The 20,720-nt window shown below is 34.2% G+C and overlaps 1 protein-coding gene across 1 annotated transcript in view; it reads right to left on the bottom strand.

The window, feature by feature from the left end:
- The window catches only part of LOC148946934 (uncharacterized), a 135,074-nt gene extending 116,091 nt beyond the window's left edge, over positions 1 to 18,983 (bottom strand). Inside the window, exons 1-2 of the mRNA XM_089096463.1 lie at positions 18,959 to 18,983; positions 17,460 to 17,921 (exon numbers count right to left, since the gene is read on the bottom strand). Coding sequence (XP_088952589.1) covers positions 17,460 to 17,921; positions 18,959 to 18,983 — 487 coding nt within the window. The remainder of the gene's footprint in view (positions 1 to 17,459; positions 17,922 to 18,958) is intronic.
- Between the last annotated feature and the right edge of the window lie 1,737 nt (positions 18,984 to 20,720).

Genomic DNA, 20,720 nt, shown 5'->3' with positions numbered 1-20,720 from the left:
ATTCATTATCAACATCCTTTTGTCGGATATGTCGGATAAAATTGACAGAATCTAAGTATCAGAGTTAATATTTTTTTTTAACAGCATCCTTTGTCAGATACATCGAATAAAATTTATAAAATATAAGTGCCAGAGTGAATATTTTTTTTTTACTATCAACATCCTTTGTCAGATACATCAAATAAAATTGACAAAATCTAAATTTCAGAATAAATAAATGCTTTAACAGCAACCTTTATTGGATATGTCGGATAAAATTGACAAAATCTAAGTGTCAGAGTGAATAAATTCTATATCAACATCCTTTTCTCGGATACATAGTATAAAATTGACAAAATCTGAATTTCAGAATGAATAAATTCATTATCAACATCCTTTGTCGGATATGTCGGATAAAATTGACAAAATCTAAATTTCAGAATTAATAAATTCTATAACAATATCCTTAATCGGATATGTCGGATAAAATTGACAAAATCTAACTATCAAAGTGAATACATTCTATATAAACATCCTTTTGTCAGACACATAGGACAAAATTTACAAATTCTAAGTGTCACTGTGAATACATTTTTTTTATCAACATCCTTTGTCAGATACATCAAATAAAATTGAGAAAATCTAAATTTCAGAGTGAATAAATTCATTTTCAACATCCTTTATCGGATATGTCGGATAAAGTTGACAAAATAAAAGCGTCAGAGTGAATATTTTTTTTTATCAACATCCTTTGTCAGATACATCAAGTAAAATTGACAAAATCTAAATTTCAGAATGAATACATGCTTTAAAAACATCCTTTATCGGATATGACGGATAAAATTGACATAATCTAAGTATCAGAGTGACTAAATTCTATATCAAGATCCTTTTCTCAGATACATAGAATAAAATTTACAAATTTTAAGTGTTAGAGTGAATAAATTTTTTTATCAACATCCTTTGGCAGATACATCGGATAAAATTGACAAAATATAAATTTCAGAATGAATAAATTCATTATCAACATCCTTTGTCGGATATGTCGGATAAAATTGACATAATCTAAATTTTAGAATAAATAAATGCTTTAACAACATCCTTTATCGGATATGTCGGATAAAATTGACAAAATATAAGTGCCAGAGTGAATAATTTTTTTTTATTATCAACATCCTTTGTCAGATACATCAAATAAAATTGACAAAATCTAAATTTCCATATAAATAAATGCTTTAACAACATCCTTTATCGGATATGTCGGATAAAATAGACAAAATCTAAGTGACAGAGTGAGTAAATTTTTTTTATCAACATCCTTTTCTCGGATACTTATCGGATATGTCGGATAAAATTGACAAAATCTAAGTATCAGTCTTTCTTGAAGTCACCTCTTGGATACACAATACAGAAATTTCATCAAAGAAATTATGAAAAAATTGTAAGTAAGTAGCAAATTCTTTCTTGAATTCACCTGTTGGATAAACAAAAAAACATTTCGTTCAAGAAATTATGACAAAATTCTAAGTAAGTAACAAACTTTATTGTTTTCACGAGCTAGATATATGACGTAGAAATTTAATTCAAGAAATTATGAAAAAATTCTCAGTAAGTTACAATTTCTTTCTTGAAGTAAACTCTTGGATACACACAATACGGAAATTTCATTCAAGAAATTATAAAAATATTTGTAAGTAAGTAACAAACTCTTTATTGATTTCACCTCTTGGATATACAGTACAGATACTTCATTCAAGAAATTATTAAAAAAAACGCAAGTAAGTAACTTTTTTTTTCTCTTTATCACAAACAATTTTCACTTAGCTACACGATGTAGAAATTTAATTCAAGAAATTATGAAAAAATTCTCAGCAAGTAACAATTTATTTATTGAAGTCAACTCTTGTATACACAATACTGAAATTTCATTGAAGAAATTATGAAAATATTTTTAAGTAAGTAACAAGCTCTTTATTGATTTCACCTCTTGAATATACAGTACAGATACTTCATTCAAGAAACGTGATTAAACACGTTTTGAAACTACATGGTATTTGCATGCCTTTCCTTGGCACCTTTCCAAACGAGCGGGGATTCCCCACTGGTTCCTACACATTGCAAAAAAGTGAGCAGTACGAAAACTCCACGTTTTCAACCAGACTGGTTTTTTAGACAACGCACCCACAGAGATGACACACACACATAGAGACGAGACACGCACAGACACGACACACAAACAGAGTCATAGTGAGAGAGATATCCAAAAAGTTGGGTTGATCTAGGTTCACTTAGAGTGGCGCGCCACTCTGATAATGAAAAAAAATTATTCGCTCTGGCACTTATATTTTATCAATTTTATTCGATGTATCTGGCAAAGGATATTGTTATAGCATTTATTCATTCTGAATTTTATATTTTGTCAATTTTATCCGACATATCCGACAAAGGATGTTTGTAATGAATTTATTCATTATTAAATTTAGATGTTGTCATTTTTATCCGATGTATTTGCCAAAGGATGTTGATAAAACAAAATTTATTCAATCTGAAAATTAGATCTTTTCAATTGTATACGACATATCCGATCAAGGATGTTGCTAAAGCATTTATTTATTATGAAATTTAGATTATTTCAATTTTATCCGACATATCAGACAAAGGATGTTGATAATGAATTTATTCATTCTGAAATTTAGATTTTGTCAATTTTGTCCTATGTATCTGCCAAAGGATGTTGATAAAAAAATTTATTCACTCTAACACTTAGAATTTGTCAATTTTATCCTATGTATCTGAGAAAAGGATGTTGATATAGAATTTAGTCACTCTGATACTTAGATTATGTAAATTTTATCCTACATATCCTATAAAGGATGTTGTTAAAGCATTTATTCATTCTGAAATTTAGATTTTGTCAATTTTATTTGATGTATCTGACAAATGATGTTGATAAAAAAAAATTATTCACTCTGACACTTATATTTTGTCAATTTTATCTGACATATCCGATAAAGGATGTTGAAAATGAATTTATTCACTCTGAAATTTAGATTTTCTCAATTTTATTTGATGTATCTGACAAAGGATGTTGATAAAAAAATGTATTCACACTGACACTTAGAATTTGTCAATTTTATCCTATGTGTCTGAGAAAAGAATGTTGATATAGAATTTAGTCACTTTGATACTTAGATTTTGTCAATTTTACCCGACATATCCGATTAAGGATATTGTTATAGCATTTATTCTTTCTAAAATTTAGATTTTGTCAATTTTATCCGACATATCCGACAAAGGATGTTGATAATGAATTTATTCATTCTGAAATTCAGATTTTGTCAATTCTATCCTGTGTATCCGAGAAAAGGATGTTGATATAGAATTCATTCACTCTGACACTTAGATTTTGTCAATTTTATCCGACATATCCAATAAAGGATGTTGTTAAAGCATTTATTTATTCTGAAATTAAGATTTTATCAATTTTATTTGATGTATCTGACAATGGATGTTGATAGTAAAAAAAATTATTCACTCTGGCACTTATATTTTATCAATTTTATTCTATGTATCTGACAAAGGATGTTTTAAAAAAAAAAATTCACTCTGATACTTAGATTTTGTCAATTTTGTCTAACATATCTGACAAAAGGATTTTGATAATGAATTTTTTTATTCTTAAATCTATATTTTTTCACTTTTATCCGGCTTATCTACCCAAGGATCTTGATAAAAAAAAATTTATTCGTATTAACACCTAGACTTTTCAAATTTTCTCCCATGTCTTCGAAAAAAGGATATTGATATAGAAGATAGTCACTCTGATACTTAGATTATGTCAATTTTATCCGACATATCCGATAAAGGATGTTGTTAAAGCATTTATTTATTCTGAAATTTAGATTTTGTCAATTTTATTTGATGTATTTGACAATGAATGTTGATAAAAAAAAATATTCACTCTGAAATTTATATTTTATCAATTTTATCCGACATATCCGATAAAGGATGTTGATAATGAATTTATTCATTCTGATACCTAGATTTTGTCAATATTATCCCATGTGCCTGACAATAGATGTATGCAAATTCCTTTTCTTACATCTCCAATGTTTTAATAGAGATTCTAAACGTTTGATATGCTAGCTTAGCTTACTTTAAAAATAATGAACACATAACAATGTAATATTTTTAATGAAATAATGCTATGTAGAATATTAATAAAAAAATATATTATGATACATTATTAATATCAATGATTAACTATTAATATCTAATGATTAATTGATTTTGTCAATTTTATTTGATGTATCTGACAAAGGATGTTGATAAAAAAAATTATTCACTCTGACATTTATGTTTTATCAATTTTATCCGACATATCCAATAAAGGATGTTGATAATGAATTTATTCATTCTGATACCTAGATTTTGTCAATGTTATCCCATGTGTCTGACAATAGATGTATGCATATTCCTTTTCTTACATCTCCAATGTTTTAATAGAGATTCTAAACGTTTGATATGCTAGCTTAGCTTACTCTAAAAATAATGAACACATAACAATGTAATATTTTTAATGAAATAATGCTATTTAGAATATTAATACAAAAATATATTATGATACATTATTAATATCAATGATTAACTTTGGACATTTTGAATCTGTTCCATAAAGTAGTTCACCATGTTCTCTCTTGATATTGTTGCTATTGTCTTCTCTTAGTTCGTAATCAGTAGAATAATCATTATTCCATTTTGAGTCATACACGGTTTTTACTGGTCGGAACACACAGTCAGACACGGTTGTCTTATCAACAGGCTCAATATTCTTTTCGTCTTTGATATTATTTGGTTCATTGACTGTTTGATCAATGGCAGTAACGTTTGCTGGTGCTTTGTTTTTCATCGATTCATGTTTATATTCCATAGTGATATTTTCTGACAATGCCCTTTTTATTTTTCTGGCAATTTCACTGTCTATTATCACATTATTTTTACACAGGTAACAGTTTCGGCACGTAGACAAAATATGGTTTACGATATTAGAAGAAGAGTAGGCCTTTCTTTTATTGACCTTCCGTTGAATGCTAATACCCGAAAGCTGACGATTGGATGTATCAGTAGGTAATGTGTTACCTGCAACAGTAGCAAGGAGTTGTCCTCTATCATCAACGATTATTTTTATGCTGGCATTCTCTTTGAGTACAATAATCTCTGGAGATCTCAATCTCGCATAACCACCAACATAAGAGTTGAATTTTTTCGGTATTCTAAAGAAATTTAATTCCTTACTGTCATGACAACGCATGCATACATTTCCAATAGTGCTACCACTTGTTCTTGTTTCATAGTTCAAATACTTCTCCTTGTCGGCATTCAATGCTACAATAACCTTGTTATGTGAACACACTTTATTAAAATGCTCCATCTTCACTTTTTTTTAAGATATGACTTATGTGTTTATCGTACCACTGCGTAACAAATACTGATTTAATACATGCAATAGACTAGGTAGTGTCGATAACCGGACATAGAATACCAGTGGGAAAGCCACCTCGTGTCTCTGACCAATCATAGAGCACAATTGTTAGAGCCGTAAGCATATTTTGTCATTTTAAGATACGTACAAAAAAAAAAAAAATTTTATGTAATGATTTCTTCAAATAATATCAAGAGGATTTGTTTTTACACTGCTCGCAGTGTAGAATGTGTTACTAAAATTTTGTTTTTAATGGGCAACAAGTAAAGAAAAACCACATGGAATCAGGCAACCGAGTCTCTCAAACCCCTTAAAGCTCTTTTAAAAGATATAAGAACTACTTATTTAACACAAAAACTTCGTTTTTAATGAGCACTAAGTAAAGAAAAACCAAACGTAATCAGGCAACTGAGTCTCTCAAACCCCTTAAAGCTCTTTTAAAAGATACAACAACTACTTATTTAAAACAAAAAATTCGTTTTTAATGAGCACTAAGTAGAGAAAATCCACACAGAATCAGGCAACTGAGTCTCTCAAACCCCTTATTGCTCTTTTAAAAGATATAAGAACTACTTATTTAACACAAAAATTTTGTTTTTAATGGGCACCAAGTAAATAAAAACCACACGGACTCAGACAACAGAGTGTCTCAAACCCCGTAAAGCTCTTTTAAAACATACAATAACTACTTATTTAACACAAAAATTGTGTTTTTAATGGGCACCATGTAAAGAAAACCACACGGAATCAGGCAATCGAGTCTCTCAAACCCTGTAAAGCTCTTTTAAAAGATATAAGAACTACTTATATAACAAAAAAATTTTTTTTTTAATGGGTACCAAATAAAGAAAAAACACACGGAAAAGCCCTTATAATAGCATAGGAAGTATAATAAGCTCCTGGAATAGCACAGGAAGGGGTCATAAACTCTTATAATAGCATTGGGGGGGACATAAGCCCTTTAAAAAGTATGGGAATTGCTATACACGCACGCAAATAACATGGAAATTCCTATACACGCAAGCAAATAACGTGGGAATTCCTATACACGCAATCAAATAACATGGGAATTCCTATACACGCAAGCAAATAGCATGGGAATTCCTATACACGCAAGCAAAATAACGTGGGAATTCCTATACATGCAAGCAAATAACATGGGAGCTCCTATACATGCAAGCAAATAACATGGGAATTCCTATACACGCAAGCAAATAACATGGGAATTCCTATACATGCAAGCAAATAACTTGGGAATTCCTATACACGCAAGCAAATAACATGGGAATTCCTATACATGCAAGCAAATAACAAGGGAATTCCTATACACGCAAGCAAATAACATGGGAATTCCTATACAAGCAATCACATACCATGGGAATTCCTATACAAGCAAGAAAATAACATGGGAATTCTGATACACGCAAGCAAATAACATGGGAATTCCTATACATGCAAGCAAATAACATGGGAATTCCTATACACGCAAGCAAATAACATGGGAATTCCTATACACGCAAGCAAATAACAAGGGAATTCCTATACATGCAAGCAAATAACATGGAAATTCCTATACACGCAAGCAACCATTTCTATAAAAATAGCTGTTAATGTAACTTTTTAAGTATGAACTCTTATTTTTCAGACTAAATTATAGAAAATATCGTCAACACACACGTCTCTGTTTCAATTGTGTACATTTTCACATTTTATGATTCAAAATGCGTATCTTCACTCAGAAAACCATAGCTTCAATTCAAAAATTAACCATTTCCATAAAAATAGCTCTTAATAGAACTTTTTAAGAGTGAACTCCTATTTTTCAGACGAAATTATAGAAAATATCGTCAAAACACACTTCTCTGTTTCAATTGTGTACATTTTCACTTTTTCTGATTCAAATGTGTATCTTCAGTCAGAAAAGCATAGTTTTAATTCAAAAATGAACCATTTCCATAAAAATAGCTCTTAATAGAACTGTTTAAGTATGACCTCCAATTTTTTCCAATGAGACTATGCAACTCAACCGCATTTAACTAATCCCCATGTAACTGAATCCGCATGTAACTGAACCCCAAGCAAGTGAACCCCCATGCATCTGAACCCTCGTGCAAGTGAGACCTCTTTAACTGAACCCTCATGCAAACAATTCTGAGTGTAGCCTACTTTTCTTTAATTAGCAGCATCGTACATTTTGTTTAAATACTTTTTTTTCATTTTTTTGACTTTTGTGTGTGCCACATTGTTTTTTTGTGGTTTCCATTGTAACTGAATCCGCATGTAACTGAACCCCAAGCAAGTGAACCCCCATGCATCTGAACCCTCTTGCAAGTGAGACCTCTTTAACTGAACCCTCATGCAAACAATTCTGAGTGTAGCCTACTATTCTCTAATTAGCAGCATCGTACATTTTGTTTAAATACTTATTTTTTCATTTTTTGTCTCTTTTGTGTGCACCAGTGTATTTGAGTGGTCTCCATTGTAACTAAATCCGCAAGAAAAAGACCCCCAGGCAAGTGAACCCCCATGAATCCGATCCCTCGTGCAAGTGAGACCTCTTTAAATGAACAATCATGCAAACAATTCTGAGTGTAACCTACTATTCTTTAATTAGCAGCATCGTACATTTTGTTTAAATACTTATTTTTTCATTTTCCAGATTCAAGATTTTTATTTAACACAAATGAATAGACAAGCTAAAGTATTTAAAACGAGCCAACATAGAGCTACGATCGCAATGAATGGTACTTGTTATCAGATACCTATAACTTACAGGTTATTAACATGATTGATCAGTTTCGATTGGAGTTTTTATTTTTTTTGCCATAGGAAAGATAATTAATACATGTTTATTTTTTTTTTTAAACTGTTATTTTTTCAATGAAGCCCATAACACTTTGCAGAAACCCATCTGGTAGGGAAAGTATCGTTTAAAGTAGTAGGTGACTTACCCGCGGCAAGCCAATGCACCGGTTAGACTACACTGTATATTCATGCCTCAGGCGTAGGTTTTCTTGTCCCTTTTCAATCTTATATGCTCTTACTACTAAGTTGTCGGTTTTTCATTGAAGGGGTGGTCGTATAGACTTCGGCGAAGGCTCATTCGACTGTAAATCTAAAATTCTAGTTCTCTTTCTTGGAGTTAAGAGTGAACGAAGGGTAACGAACCTCCCCCTACGCCCTTTTTTCTCAAATGATTTAATCAAAATTTTGAGACAGCAAGATTTTTTTAATATTCCATGCGTCAAATAACTATGGTTTTGGGTTTGACAAATCCCCCATCTTTCGGGACGAGGGCTATAAGTTATGCTAGCTTCCCTTTTGTCAAACAGTTCGTGGTAACGAACTGTAAGTAAGGAGCGACCCGGCTCAATGGTAACCGAAACTCTAGAAAATGGGTTTTTGATACCAATAGATATATCAAAAGAATCAAATTTCAATGCTGATTTCAAATATATAACTTTCATCAAGTTTAGTGCTAACTTGAAAATTTGGCTGATTTTCGAAAAAAGGGGGAAAGACCCCCTAAAAATTATAGAACCTTAATGAAAATCACACCATCATATTCAGCGTATCAGAGAACCCTACTGTAGAGGTTTCAAGCTCCTATCTACAAAAATGTGGAATTTTGCATTTTTTGCCAGAAGAAAGATCACGGATGCGTGTTTAATTGTTTGTTTGTTTTTTTTGTTTTTTTTCCCCAGGGGTGATCGCATCAACCCAGTGGTCCTAGAATATCGTGGGAGGGCTCATTTTGACGGAAATTAATAGTTCTAGTGCCCTTTTTAAGTGACCCCTGAAAATGGAGGGCAACTAAGCCCCCTCCCACGCTCATTCTTTTCCCAAAGTCACCTGATCAAAATTTTGAGATAGCCATTTTGTTCAGCATGGTCGAAAATATGATAAAAATGTCTTTTAGGATGACTTGATCCCCCAAAGTCCCCAGGGGGAGGGCTGAAAGTTATGAACTTTACTCAATGTTAACATATAGTATTGGTTATTGGGAAGTATACAGACTTTTTCAGAGGAGATTTTTTCTGGTAGGTGGGGGAAGGAGAGGGTCGGGGGCTATATGGAAGGATCTTTCCATGAAGGAAGTTTTCATGGGGGAAGGGAAATTGCCATGAAGGGGGTGCCGGACTTGCCAGCATTATTTATTGGTTATTAGGAAGTATACAACCATTTTCAGGAAGGATTTTTTCTGGAGGGGGGGGGCTATAGGAGGGGATTAGTCTGGAGAATATTTCCGTGGAGGATGTTTCTTTGGGGTAAGGGACATTTCTATGAAGGGGGCGCCGGATTTCCAAGCATTATTTAAGAAACGAGCAGAAATTATATAAAAAAAAGTTTTTTCAACTGAAATGTAAGAAAGAACATTAGAACTTAAAACTAACAGAAATTATTACTTATATGAGGGGGTTCTCCCCCAATTCCAGAACTCGCTCTTTAAGCTCCAGTATATTTTAGTTCGTTAAAAATAGTTATCTAGTCTAATTAAACGGCCTGTTTGATTCAGGGGGTTGTGTATCAGATATTGTTTTAACTTTTTACGTTAAGAGCGTGGTATTGACTAAGGGGAGAACCCCTTCATATAAGTAATAACATATACGTAATAAAAAAAACAATAAAAAAACATGCGATACGGCTCAATATTAATCGAAACTTTTAAAAACGAAATTTTGATGTCAATAAATGTATCAAAAGAATGTGTTTATAATGCTGATCCTAAATATATAAATTTTATTAAGTTTAGTATTACTCATCAAAGGCTACGAGCCTGAGAAAATTTACTCGATTTTTTAAAGAGGGGGAAACATCCCCTACAAGTGAAAGAATTTTAATGAAAATCACACCGTCAGATTCAGCGTATCAGAAAACCCTATTACATAGGTTTCAAGCTCATATCTGCAAAAATCTGCAACTTTGTATTTTTTCCCAGAAGAAAAATATACGAATATAGAAGTTAGTTACGTAAGTTAATTTGTAAAGACGTCCATTTAGCAAAAGAAAAGTAAAATTTTGATGCAAATAAAAGCTGCATTAACTAAAAAACAATCAGAAATTAAATAAATAAACAAGTTTTTTAAACTGAAAGTAAGGAGCGACATTAAAACTTAAAACGAACAGAAATTATTCCGTATATGAAAGAGGCTGTCCCCTCCTCAACACCTCGCTCTTTACGCTAAGGTTTTTTATTGTTTTAAAAAATAGAGTTGTGAGAAAGTCAAACTTTTTATTGTTTTAAAAAATAAAGTTGTGAGACAGAGTCAAACTTTAGCGTAAAGAGCGAGGCGTTGAGGAGGGGACAGCCCCTTTCATATACGGAATAATTTCTGTTCGTTTTAAGTTTTAATGTCGCTCCTTACTTTCAGTTTAAAAAACTTTTTCTTTTTATTTAATAATATATAGGGTCTTTGATGAAATGGGTGATCGTATTAACTTTGAATGGGACTCTTTCGATTGGGTATCGACAGTTCTAGTGCCCTATTTAAGATTCAAATGTTGTCGGAGGGTAACCAGCCCCTCGCCCCCCTTTTTTCCTAAATGTCTCCAATCAAAATTTTGAGATAGCCATTTTGTTCAAACTCGTACAGAAGTCAAGTAACTATAACTTAAGGATTGACAAATCCCCCACATACCCTGGGGAAAGGTTTGTAACTTATGCAAGTTGCCCGTTGTCAACGTATAAGGTTTTTGTGGAAGGGGTGGTCCTATTAACTTTGGAGGGGGTTCATTCGATAGGAAAATGAAGATTCTAATTCTTTTTTTAAGAGACCAAAGTGTTCAATGGGCAACGAGCCACCCAATCCCCTTTTCCCAAAATGCATCTGGTCAAAATTTTGAGATAACGATTTTACTCAAAACAGTCCTAAGCCCAAATTACTATACTAACCCTCCAGCCCGCGGGGCATGGGCTGTAAATTATGCAAGTTGCTTATTGTTACTAAACTATTTTCTTTCCTTTGATACTTTGATTTACTCATTTAGGGGACAACTTTGATTTACTGGACAAGGGCTGTAAGCAGGGTCATACCCAGGACTTTTTTTTCGGTAGGCTTTTACAAAAGTATTTTTTCGTGGGGGGGGGAGGCTAGAAAAAAAACCTGAAAAACGCATAAAAATTTGTTTATATTCATTTTTGATAAGTTTTTACGTTTTCAAAATTGGTTTTCAAATGGGGAATGTTGGAAAATAGGAAACTTCGGCAATCAAAAACGAATAGAAATTAATTTTAGAAATACTTTCCGGAAAAGATGGTTAAAAAAAAAATTTAAAAACCATTTTAAGCAGAAATATATTCGTGAAAAAATGCAAACTCAAAACGACCTGAAATCATAGGCCCCGCAATAGTGTTGCCTAAGTAAAGAAGGATGTTGGCACAATGTATTATTTATTAATTATTTTTTTTTTGTTTAATTTGTCTTAGACCACGGCACTTTGTATCGAAGGAGGTGTCGTAGGAACTTCAAAAAGAGCTCCTTTGACTTGAAATTGAAACGGCTAGTGCCTTCTTAACAGTCGAAAGTGATTGGAGGTCAACTAACCCCGCTCCCACGCCCATTAGTTCCCCAAACACATCCAACCAAAATAATGAGATAACAATTTTGTTCAACATAGCTGAAAGGCCCGAAAATTATGTCTTTGAGAATGACCATCCCCCCCTAGCCCTAAGGGCAAAGGTTTTAAGTTATACCCTGGGGGCATATAAGGTTTTTATAGAAAGCGTTGTCGTATAAATTTCAAAAGGGCTCATTCAATTGGAAATTCAGAGGGCTAGTGCCCTTTTTAACAGTCAAAAGTGATCGAAGAGCGAATGCCCCCCTCCCACGCTCATTATTTCTCCAAACACTTCCGATCAATATTTTGATATTGCAAATTTTGTTCAACGTAATTGAAAGGTCTGGAAATTACGTCTTTGAGGATGACAACCCCCCCCCACCCTTCCATAGCCCTCAGGACCAAGGTTGTAAGTTATACCCTTGGGGCATATATGGTTTTTATAGAAAGTGTTGCCGTAAAAACTTCAAAAAGGGCTCATTCGAATGGAAATTGGGAGGATTCGTGCCCTTTCTATTCTTCAAAAGTGATTGGAGGGCAAATGCTTCCCCCACGCCCATTATTTCCACAAATACTTCCTATTAAAATTTTGAGATAACTATTTTGTTCAACGTATTTGAAAGGTCCGAAAATTCTGTTTTGAGGATGACAAACCCTCCCCCCCCCAGCCCTTAGAGCAAGGGTTGCAAGTTATGCCCTGACGACATATAAGGTTTATACAGAAAGTGTGGTCATATGAGCCTCAGATGGGGCTCATTGGATTGGTAATTAGAAGCTCTAGTGCCCCTTTTAAGAGTCAAAGTTATCGGAAGGTGTCTGCCCCCCCCCATACACACACACACGTCGTATTGTCCTGAAATGCTCCAGATAGAAAGTTTGAGAGAGCTATTTTATTCAAAATAGTCTAAATATCATATAACAAGGCTTTAGGGGTCGAAAAAAAAACCCCACAGCCTAGGGGCATGGGTTGTAAATTGTACCCCGGTAGCTTTTACGGTTTTTATGGAAGGATGATCGCATAAAGACTTGAGGAGATTCATTTAGTTGATAATTGGTAGCTCTAGTTCTCGTTTCAGGGTAAAAAGTGATGGAGGGAAACTAAACCCTCCCCCACTACCCCTCTTCACCAAACAAATGTGATTAAAATTGTTAGATAGTGATTTTGCTCAAAATAGTCCAAAGAATATGCCTCTAGGATTGACACAACCCTCCAACGCTCTGTTGATAGGGTTGTAAGTCATGCCCAGGGGTCATATAAGGTTTTTATGGAATGGGTGGTCGTATAAACTTCAGATGTGGCTCATTTGATTTGAAATTGAAAGTTATAGTGCCCTTTTTAAGAGTCAAGAGTGATTTGAGAGCAACCAGTTCTCCCCCGAGCTCATCATTTCCCCAAAGACATCAAATCAAAGTTTGGAGATAACAATGTTCTTCATTGCAGTTGAAGGGTTCGGAAACTATGTATTTGAGGAAGACACCCCCGCAGCTCTTAGGGTAAGGGTTGTAAGTTGAGCCCCGGGGCATATAAGGTTTTTATAGAACGGTGGTTGTATATACTTCGGACAGCATGCTTCAGAGAGCAACCAGCCCCCTTCCTTCCACTCTCATCATTTCCCTTAACACCTCCAATCAAAGTTTGGTGAGAACAATTTTGTTCATCGTAGTTGAAGGTTTCGGAAATTATGTCTGTGAGGAAGACACCCCCCCCCTACAATTCTTAGGGCAAGAGTTGTAAGTTATGCCCTGGGGACAAATAAGGTTCTTATAGAAAAGATGGTCGTATATGCTTTGGAGGGGACTCACTGGATTGGTAATCAGAAGTTTTAGTACCCTTTTTTAGAGTCAAAGTGATCAGAGTGCAGCTGCCCCCCCCCCACCCCATACACGTACCAACACGTCGTGTTTTCCCGAGGTGCATCCAATAGGTATTTTGAGACAGTCAGTTTACTCAAAATAGTCCAAAGATCATATAACAAGGCTTTTGAGGTTGATATAAACCACCAGAGCCTGATAGCGAAGGTTGTAAGTTATGCCCCTGGGGCATTTAAGGGTCCTTATAGAAAGAACGACTGTATAAACTTTAGAGGTGGCTCTTTTGGTTGAAATTGGAAATTATATTTAAGGAAGATTCAATAGTGATGGAGGTCAACTAGCCCTCCCCCCCCCCCCCAACTACACTTCTCTTCAACGAATGTACCTGATTGAAATTGTGCGAGGGCAATTTTGTTTAGAATATCCAAAGAACATATAACAATGTCTCCAGGGTTGGCACAAGCCCCCAGAGCCCTGGGGCAAGGGCTTTAAGTTATGCCCTGGGGGCATATAAGGTTTTTATAGAATGGTAGGTCGTGTTAAATTCAGATGGGTCTCATTTGGTCGTGTTAAATTCAGATGGGTCTCATTTGATTTTAAATTTGAAGTTATAGTGCTATTCTTAAGAGACAAAGTGATTTGAGACAAAACCACCCGCCCCCACGCATATCATTTCCCATAACGAACATCCAAACAAAGTTTTAAGAGATCAGTTTTTTTTCAGCATTGTTGAAAGGTTCGGTAATTGTGCAATTAGCGATGTCAGCCCCCTCCCCCAGGCCTCAGGGTGAGGGCTGCAAGCTATGCAATTTGTGCATTGTTTACATATAGTATATATTATTGAGAAAAGGTACGCATGTTTGACTTCTACTTTCCCAAAACACGAAGGGTATTTCAAAGGGTGTCAAAAGCGCATTTCAACAATATTTTTGGAACGGCTTAACTTGCAAGGTGAAACTTCCGGGGCATCATGAAAGTGATGTTTAACTGACCAAAAGACAATATGCACAAGCTACTATCGCTAACAATACTGCTGCTACTACTAATGCTAATAAAACACTAAAACTGCAACTACTTTTACTATCACCGAAACTACTGTGATAATAGTACTATTGAGGCTAAGTCTATTAAGGTAAAATTTGCCAGAACATAATTTGTGCTTTACTAAATGTTTTCATTTTTATCAAACAGTTCGTGGTAACGAACTGTAGGTAAGGAGCGACCCGGCTCAATGGTAACCGAAACTCTAGAAAACGGGTTTTTGATACCAATAGATACATCAAAAGAACCAGATTTCAATTCTGAATTCAAATATATAACTTTCATAAAGTTTAGTCCTACCCTAAACTTATAAAGTTACGCGCCTGAGAAAATTTGGCTGATTTTCGAAAAAAGGGGGAAAGACCCCCCTAAAAGTTATAGAACCTTAATGAAAATCACACCATCATATTCAGCATATAAGAGAACCCTACTGTAGAGGTTTCAAGCACCTATCTACAAAAATGTGGAATTTTGCATTTTTTGCCAGAAGAAAGATCGCGGATGCGTGTTTATTTGTTGTTTTTTTTTTTTTTTTTCCCCAGGGGTGATCGTATCAACCCAGTGGCCCTAGAATATCGTGGGAGTACTCATTGGAACTGAAATTAAAACTTCTAGTGCCCTTTTTAAGTGACTAAAAAAATTGAGGGCAACTAGGCCCCCTCCCACGCTCATTTTTTTCCCAAAGTCACCTGATTAAAATTTTGAGATAGCCATTTTGTTCAGCATGGTTGAAAATATGATAATTATGTCCTTTAGGATGACTTAATCCCCCGAAGTCCCCGGGGGGAGGGCTGAAAGTTATGAACTTTACCCAATGTTAACATATAGTATTGGTTATTAGGAAATATACAGACGTTTTCAGGGAGGATTTTTTCTGGTATTAGGGGTGGGTGGGCCGGGTGTTATGTGGGAAGATCTTTCCGTGAAGGAAGTTTTCATGTGGGAAGGGACCTTGCTATGAAGGGGGCGTCGGATTTCCCAGCATTATTTAAAAAAAGGTCAGAAATTAAATATAAAAAAAAAACAAGTTTTCCAACTGAAAATAAGGAGTAACATCAAAACTTAAAACGAACAGAAAATATTACGTGTATGATTGGGTTCACCCTCTAGTCAATACCTCTCTCTTTAAGCCAAAGATTTTTAGTACTTTCATAAGAGCTATTTATTCTAAATAACGGCCTTTGTGATTAAGGGGTTATTTTTAAAGAAGTGGAACGAAATTCGAATTTTAGCTTAAAGAGCAAGGTATTGACTAGGGGGCGAGCCCCCTAATATACGTATTAAAAACATATGAATATAGAAGTTCGTTACGTAAGTTAATTTGTAAGTTACGTATATTGATTACTAATAAAAATGTTCGTAAATAAAATTAAACAAGTTTCGACAAAGCCATTTAAGCAAATAAAAGTGAAAGTAATATACACATTTTGTTTTAATTATTCATTTACGGTGAGCCGACATCAAAACCTGTATTAATTCCAAACGTTCAAAAATTAAATAAAAAAAACAAGTTTTTTTAACTGAAAGTAAGGAACGTCGTTAAGACTGAAAACAAACAGAAATTATTTCGTATATGAAAGGGGCTATCCCCTCCTCAACGCCTCGCTCTTTACGCTGAAGCTTGATTTTCTCACAACTCTTATTTTTTTAAACAATAAAAAACTTTAGCGTAAAGAGCGAGGCGTTGAGGAGCGGACAGCCCCTTTCATATAAGGAATAATTTCTGTTCGTTTTAAGTTTTAACGTCGTTTCTTACTTTCAGTTAAAAAAAACTTGTTTTTTTTGTTTAATAGCTTTAATAAATCAAATATTTTATGGAACAAATATCAGCATATGTATATTAAAATGACAATGCATATTCATTTGTAATTTTTTTAGTAAAGTGCAAATAATGTTCTGGCCTTGGGAAGGCATAGCGGTTTTGAGCCCTACTCACGCTAATTCCTGCTTGTTTTGAGTTTGACTCGGTTATTTATTGTAATTTCTGTTTGTTTTGGATTTCATTTATTTATCGATGCTGATTTGTGGTAGTTTTAAGCTTCGTAGATTAGTTTATTTTGTTTTTGCTCATTTTTGGTTTAATGGAGTTCTTTACTTTTCTTTGAAAAACTTATTTTGTAGAAATTTTTTTAAATTAATTACTATTAAAGAATAAATGAAACCCAAAACGAACAGAAATAAAATAAAACATCATAGCAAACAAACATACAACAGGCACTGATATTAATGAATAATTAAATCTGAAAACGAGTAAAACTTAAATTAAATATGCAAATGAAGCTTAAAACGAGCAAAAATCACTACAAACAAAAGTTTTACCTAAACATCCAAGTCTAAAAACCTAATGCGTCAATGTTTTTTTCTTGTTTTTTTTTTTTCGAATGGTTTTTCCTTCTTATTTTTTTTTTTTTTTTTTTTTTTTTTCCTTTGACAAATGATCAATTCATATTTCGATTTAGCACAATTCTATTCGTAAAAAAACCACAACAAACAAGTAACGAAAATTGTATACCAAACGAGCAACTAAAAAAAAAAGAATTTTTTACATTCACTTTACATATACTAATATAAAATTAAATGAAATTACCTGGAAATGCAAGTAGGTCGATCTCAGAGACTGAGTTTTGTGCCAAATTTATCTTTACAGCCTCATTAGATGTATTGAAGGATAATGAGTAATTACGAAGCACATTAAGATTGTTTCCAGACAAGTTAATCTCAGCTAAAGAGTTAAAGTTGGAGAAAATGTATTCCGGCAGACTTGCGATTCCATTTCGGCTAAAATCGAGAGATACAATAGAGTTGGATCCTGGAAGGCCATCAACTGAGCTAACACCACTGTTTCGAATTGCAAGAGTTTCAAGCAAAGGCATGGATGATATTATATCCCAAGGTACCACGTTTAGATCAGGACTCCCTTCAATTACCAACGAGGTCACGACTGGAGCTGTGAGAGCAAAGGCGTCAGGCACAATTGCTATGACTGAGCATTGGGAGAAAACGATCTCTGAAACTTCTTTGTCGCTGAAAAAGTTTGGTCCAATGACACCTATGGAAGAAAAATTTTGACCACAAAAACTATAAAAATGTGAAAACATAGATTTTTTTAAATGTAGTGCCAAGGTTAAACTTTCTTGTTGAGCACTTCCAAGCGACTAAAGATAAATAAACATTTATTAAATGTAATCATGGCTAGCTACTTGACAGGAGAAAGAATCCAAAAAGGCACCAAAAACAGAAATTGAAGGAAAAGAGAAGAAGAAAATTCGTTGCAAATCAAATTCCGTAACATTTTCAAATTTAAAAAATAAAAGGAAAAAGGGTCACGGAACAAAAGGGTTTGAAGAAAAACTCAACCTACGCCTAGCTTATTCCTACAAAACACCCCTAAGAACAAAATGATCACGCAGATTGATCAAACCAAACAATAAAGCTGACTTTATATAACTCTGGTCCACAATGGTTTGCTGACACCAACCAAATTATTATTTTTATAACCAATCCATAGTTTCTTTTAATTAGGTGCAAGTAAAAAAGTCCCACCAAGTCTCAATTCCCTTTTTTTTATATCAACAAATGGGATCATCCAATTTTCATGATTTTCGATAAAAAATGCCCGCGTCAATCACCCTTGGCAACCCTGCAACCCCACCATATCTAGTTATTTCCGGCTTCACAAAACAGAAAACAATCTTTGTTCGACGTGGTTGTGTGCTTTAATCGTTCACATAAAAACGGCAAGTTCTGTTGTTGCAAAACCACGACTGATAAATTTTTTTACATTTGTGGACACTTTGTATAAAAATCGCAAGGCAAACATTTATCATAAGAAGTGGAAAAACTTATATTCTGTATTTCAGGTGCAAAACTGGTGACCAAGATACAAGTTGGGCTCCTCACGTGTGCTGTTTCAGTTGTGATGTGGCTTGTACAGTGGATGAAAGGCAACAAAAGCTTTATGCCATTTGCTGTCCCTACGGTGTGGTGGGAACCTTCAAATCGGTCTGATGACTGTTATTTCTCTCTATTGAACACAAAAAGATATTAAAAAAAAAGAAATGCATAAAACTGAATATCCTAATATACCATCTGCACTCGACCTGTTTTTCATGGTGAAAGCTTTTTGATACCTTCTCAACCATTGAATTGGAAAGATATTGACATATTCAAGAAATGTGTGGCACTGAAGACACATGTGAAACCGATATAGCTGAAGATGAAGATTTTTACCTTAACTTTAGAGCCGTGACTGTGAGTGAACCCCATTTTATTCTTCCGTCTGTACTCAATGATTTAGTGTGGGATCTGAGCCCATCAAAGGCGGAACTTCTTAATTTTATATTGCACGAGCAGAATGGGCTGGCATATGGAACAAGTGCTACACGAACTTGGTAGCTATTCTAATTGCAATTATGTATAAAATTTTCAACTGACAAATTTGTGAGATTTAAATATCCCAGCCATATAAATGGGTCTTTAAGATGGGTTTACTTAATGGTGCTGATTTTTATGTTTGTGGGATAGCTCTTCAACAGAACATCATTTAAAATAAGGATGGCCAAATGGAACATCTTTTCAGCTTGGAACTAGCAATATCAAGTATATTCCCCTTTACTGAATCAGAAAGGTTCTCTACTTCACATTAAATTAGGCTAATTCAGTCTTGAACTAGCTCTCAAAGGGATTACACCTGTTTGAACTTTTGAATTGTTTTAACTTGATTCTTTAACCTTGAATTAATTCAGTGATTACAGAAGTTGTGCAAAACTGGAAACGATAGCCAAGTGTGGTGTGTGAAGAAAATTGGATATTATTTGTGGATGGTGTTCTGGATGTCAGACTATGATTTTTAACAATCAGCAGGTCTTCACGGTACAATGGACCACCGATCAATAAGGTGATTACCACTGCTATCCGTGGGCATGCCCACATAAAGATAAGTTTCTTTTCGTCTCTATCTGATGCTAATCAAATTCTAATTTTATTGAGTTTTTATATTTGTTGCTACCGTCATGGATCCGGCTAGCGTTAAAATCAGAGATTTGTTCCTCCCCAAATGTGCGGGTTATCCCTTTGACCGGTTCAAATCCTAGAAATTATGAAGACAAATACCGGAGACATCAAATTTGTGGGTTTTTGCTACGGCAAAAAACACGACCGTCAGGCTCTATCCGTCGCGAGATTACTTAGTTTTGATGGCAATGAGAAGGAATTATCAACAAAAAAAAGCAAAAAAAAGCTAATCATGCGTTTCCAGAGCTAAAAAATCATTCTGATGTTTACCGACAGTTTCTAAAAAAAGGGCAAGATTCGGTAACAGATAGCCAACTCTCAGATCCCACTGCTGATCTCCGTAGACTAGTAGCGGCTACAGAGAATGAACTAGCGGCTACAAAACAAAATCTAGCTAAAGAAATCAAGATAAAAATTAACAAAAAACTGTTAAAACCGACTTTGCAGATTGCAGCTAATTTTCATGCTAAGTTTCTAGTTGAAACAATGGTTTCTGAAGCCTATAATGCAGAACATGTTGAGTTTTATCCTAAATTTGAACTGATTAAAAAAAACCTAAAAACATTCATGCATATGATTGATTTGTTGCAAAAATTGCGTGAATCAGCTTGAGCTCAAGCTAGACGACATTGAACAGGAAAGTAGAAGTGGTTCACTGTTGTTTAATGGTGTGAAGCAGATTCCTTCACAGAATGTGGGGGACACCATGAAGTGGGTATTGTTTGTCAAGATGGGTCTGACTAATATTAAGGATACAGACATAGTTGGTGTTCAGCGATTTAGAGTTGGAACAAATGATGCTCAAAGACCAGATAAAGTTGCCCTTATTCTCATC

Source organism: Artemia sp. Qi Xiang Cuo, chromosome 11 (assembly GCF_049724085.1).
Source record: "Artemia sp. Qi Xiang Cuo chromosome 11, ASM4972408v1, whole genome shotgun sequence".
Taxonomy (NCBI): Eukaryota; Metazoa; Arthropoda; class Branchiopoda; order Anostraca; family Artemiidae; genus Artemia; species Artemia sp. Qi Xiang Cuo.
This window is presented reverse-complemented; position numbering and strand designations above follow the sequence as displayed.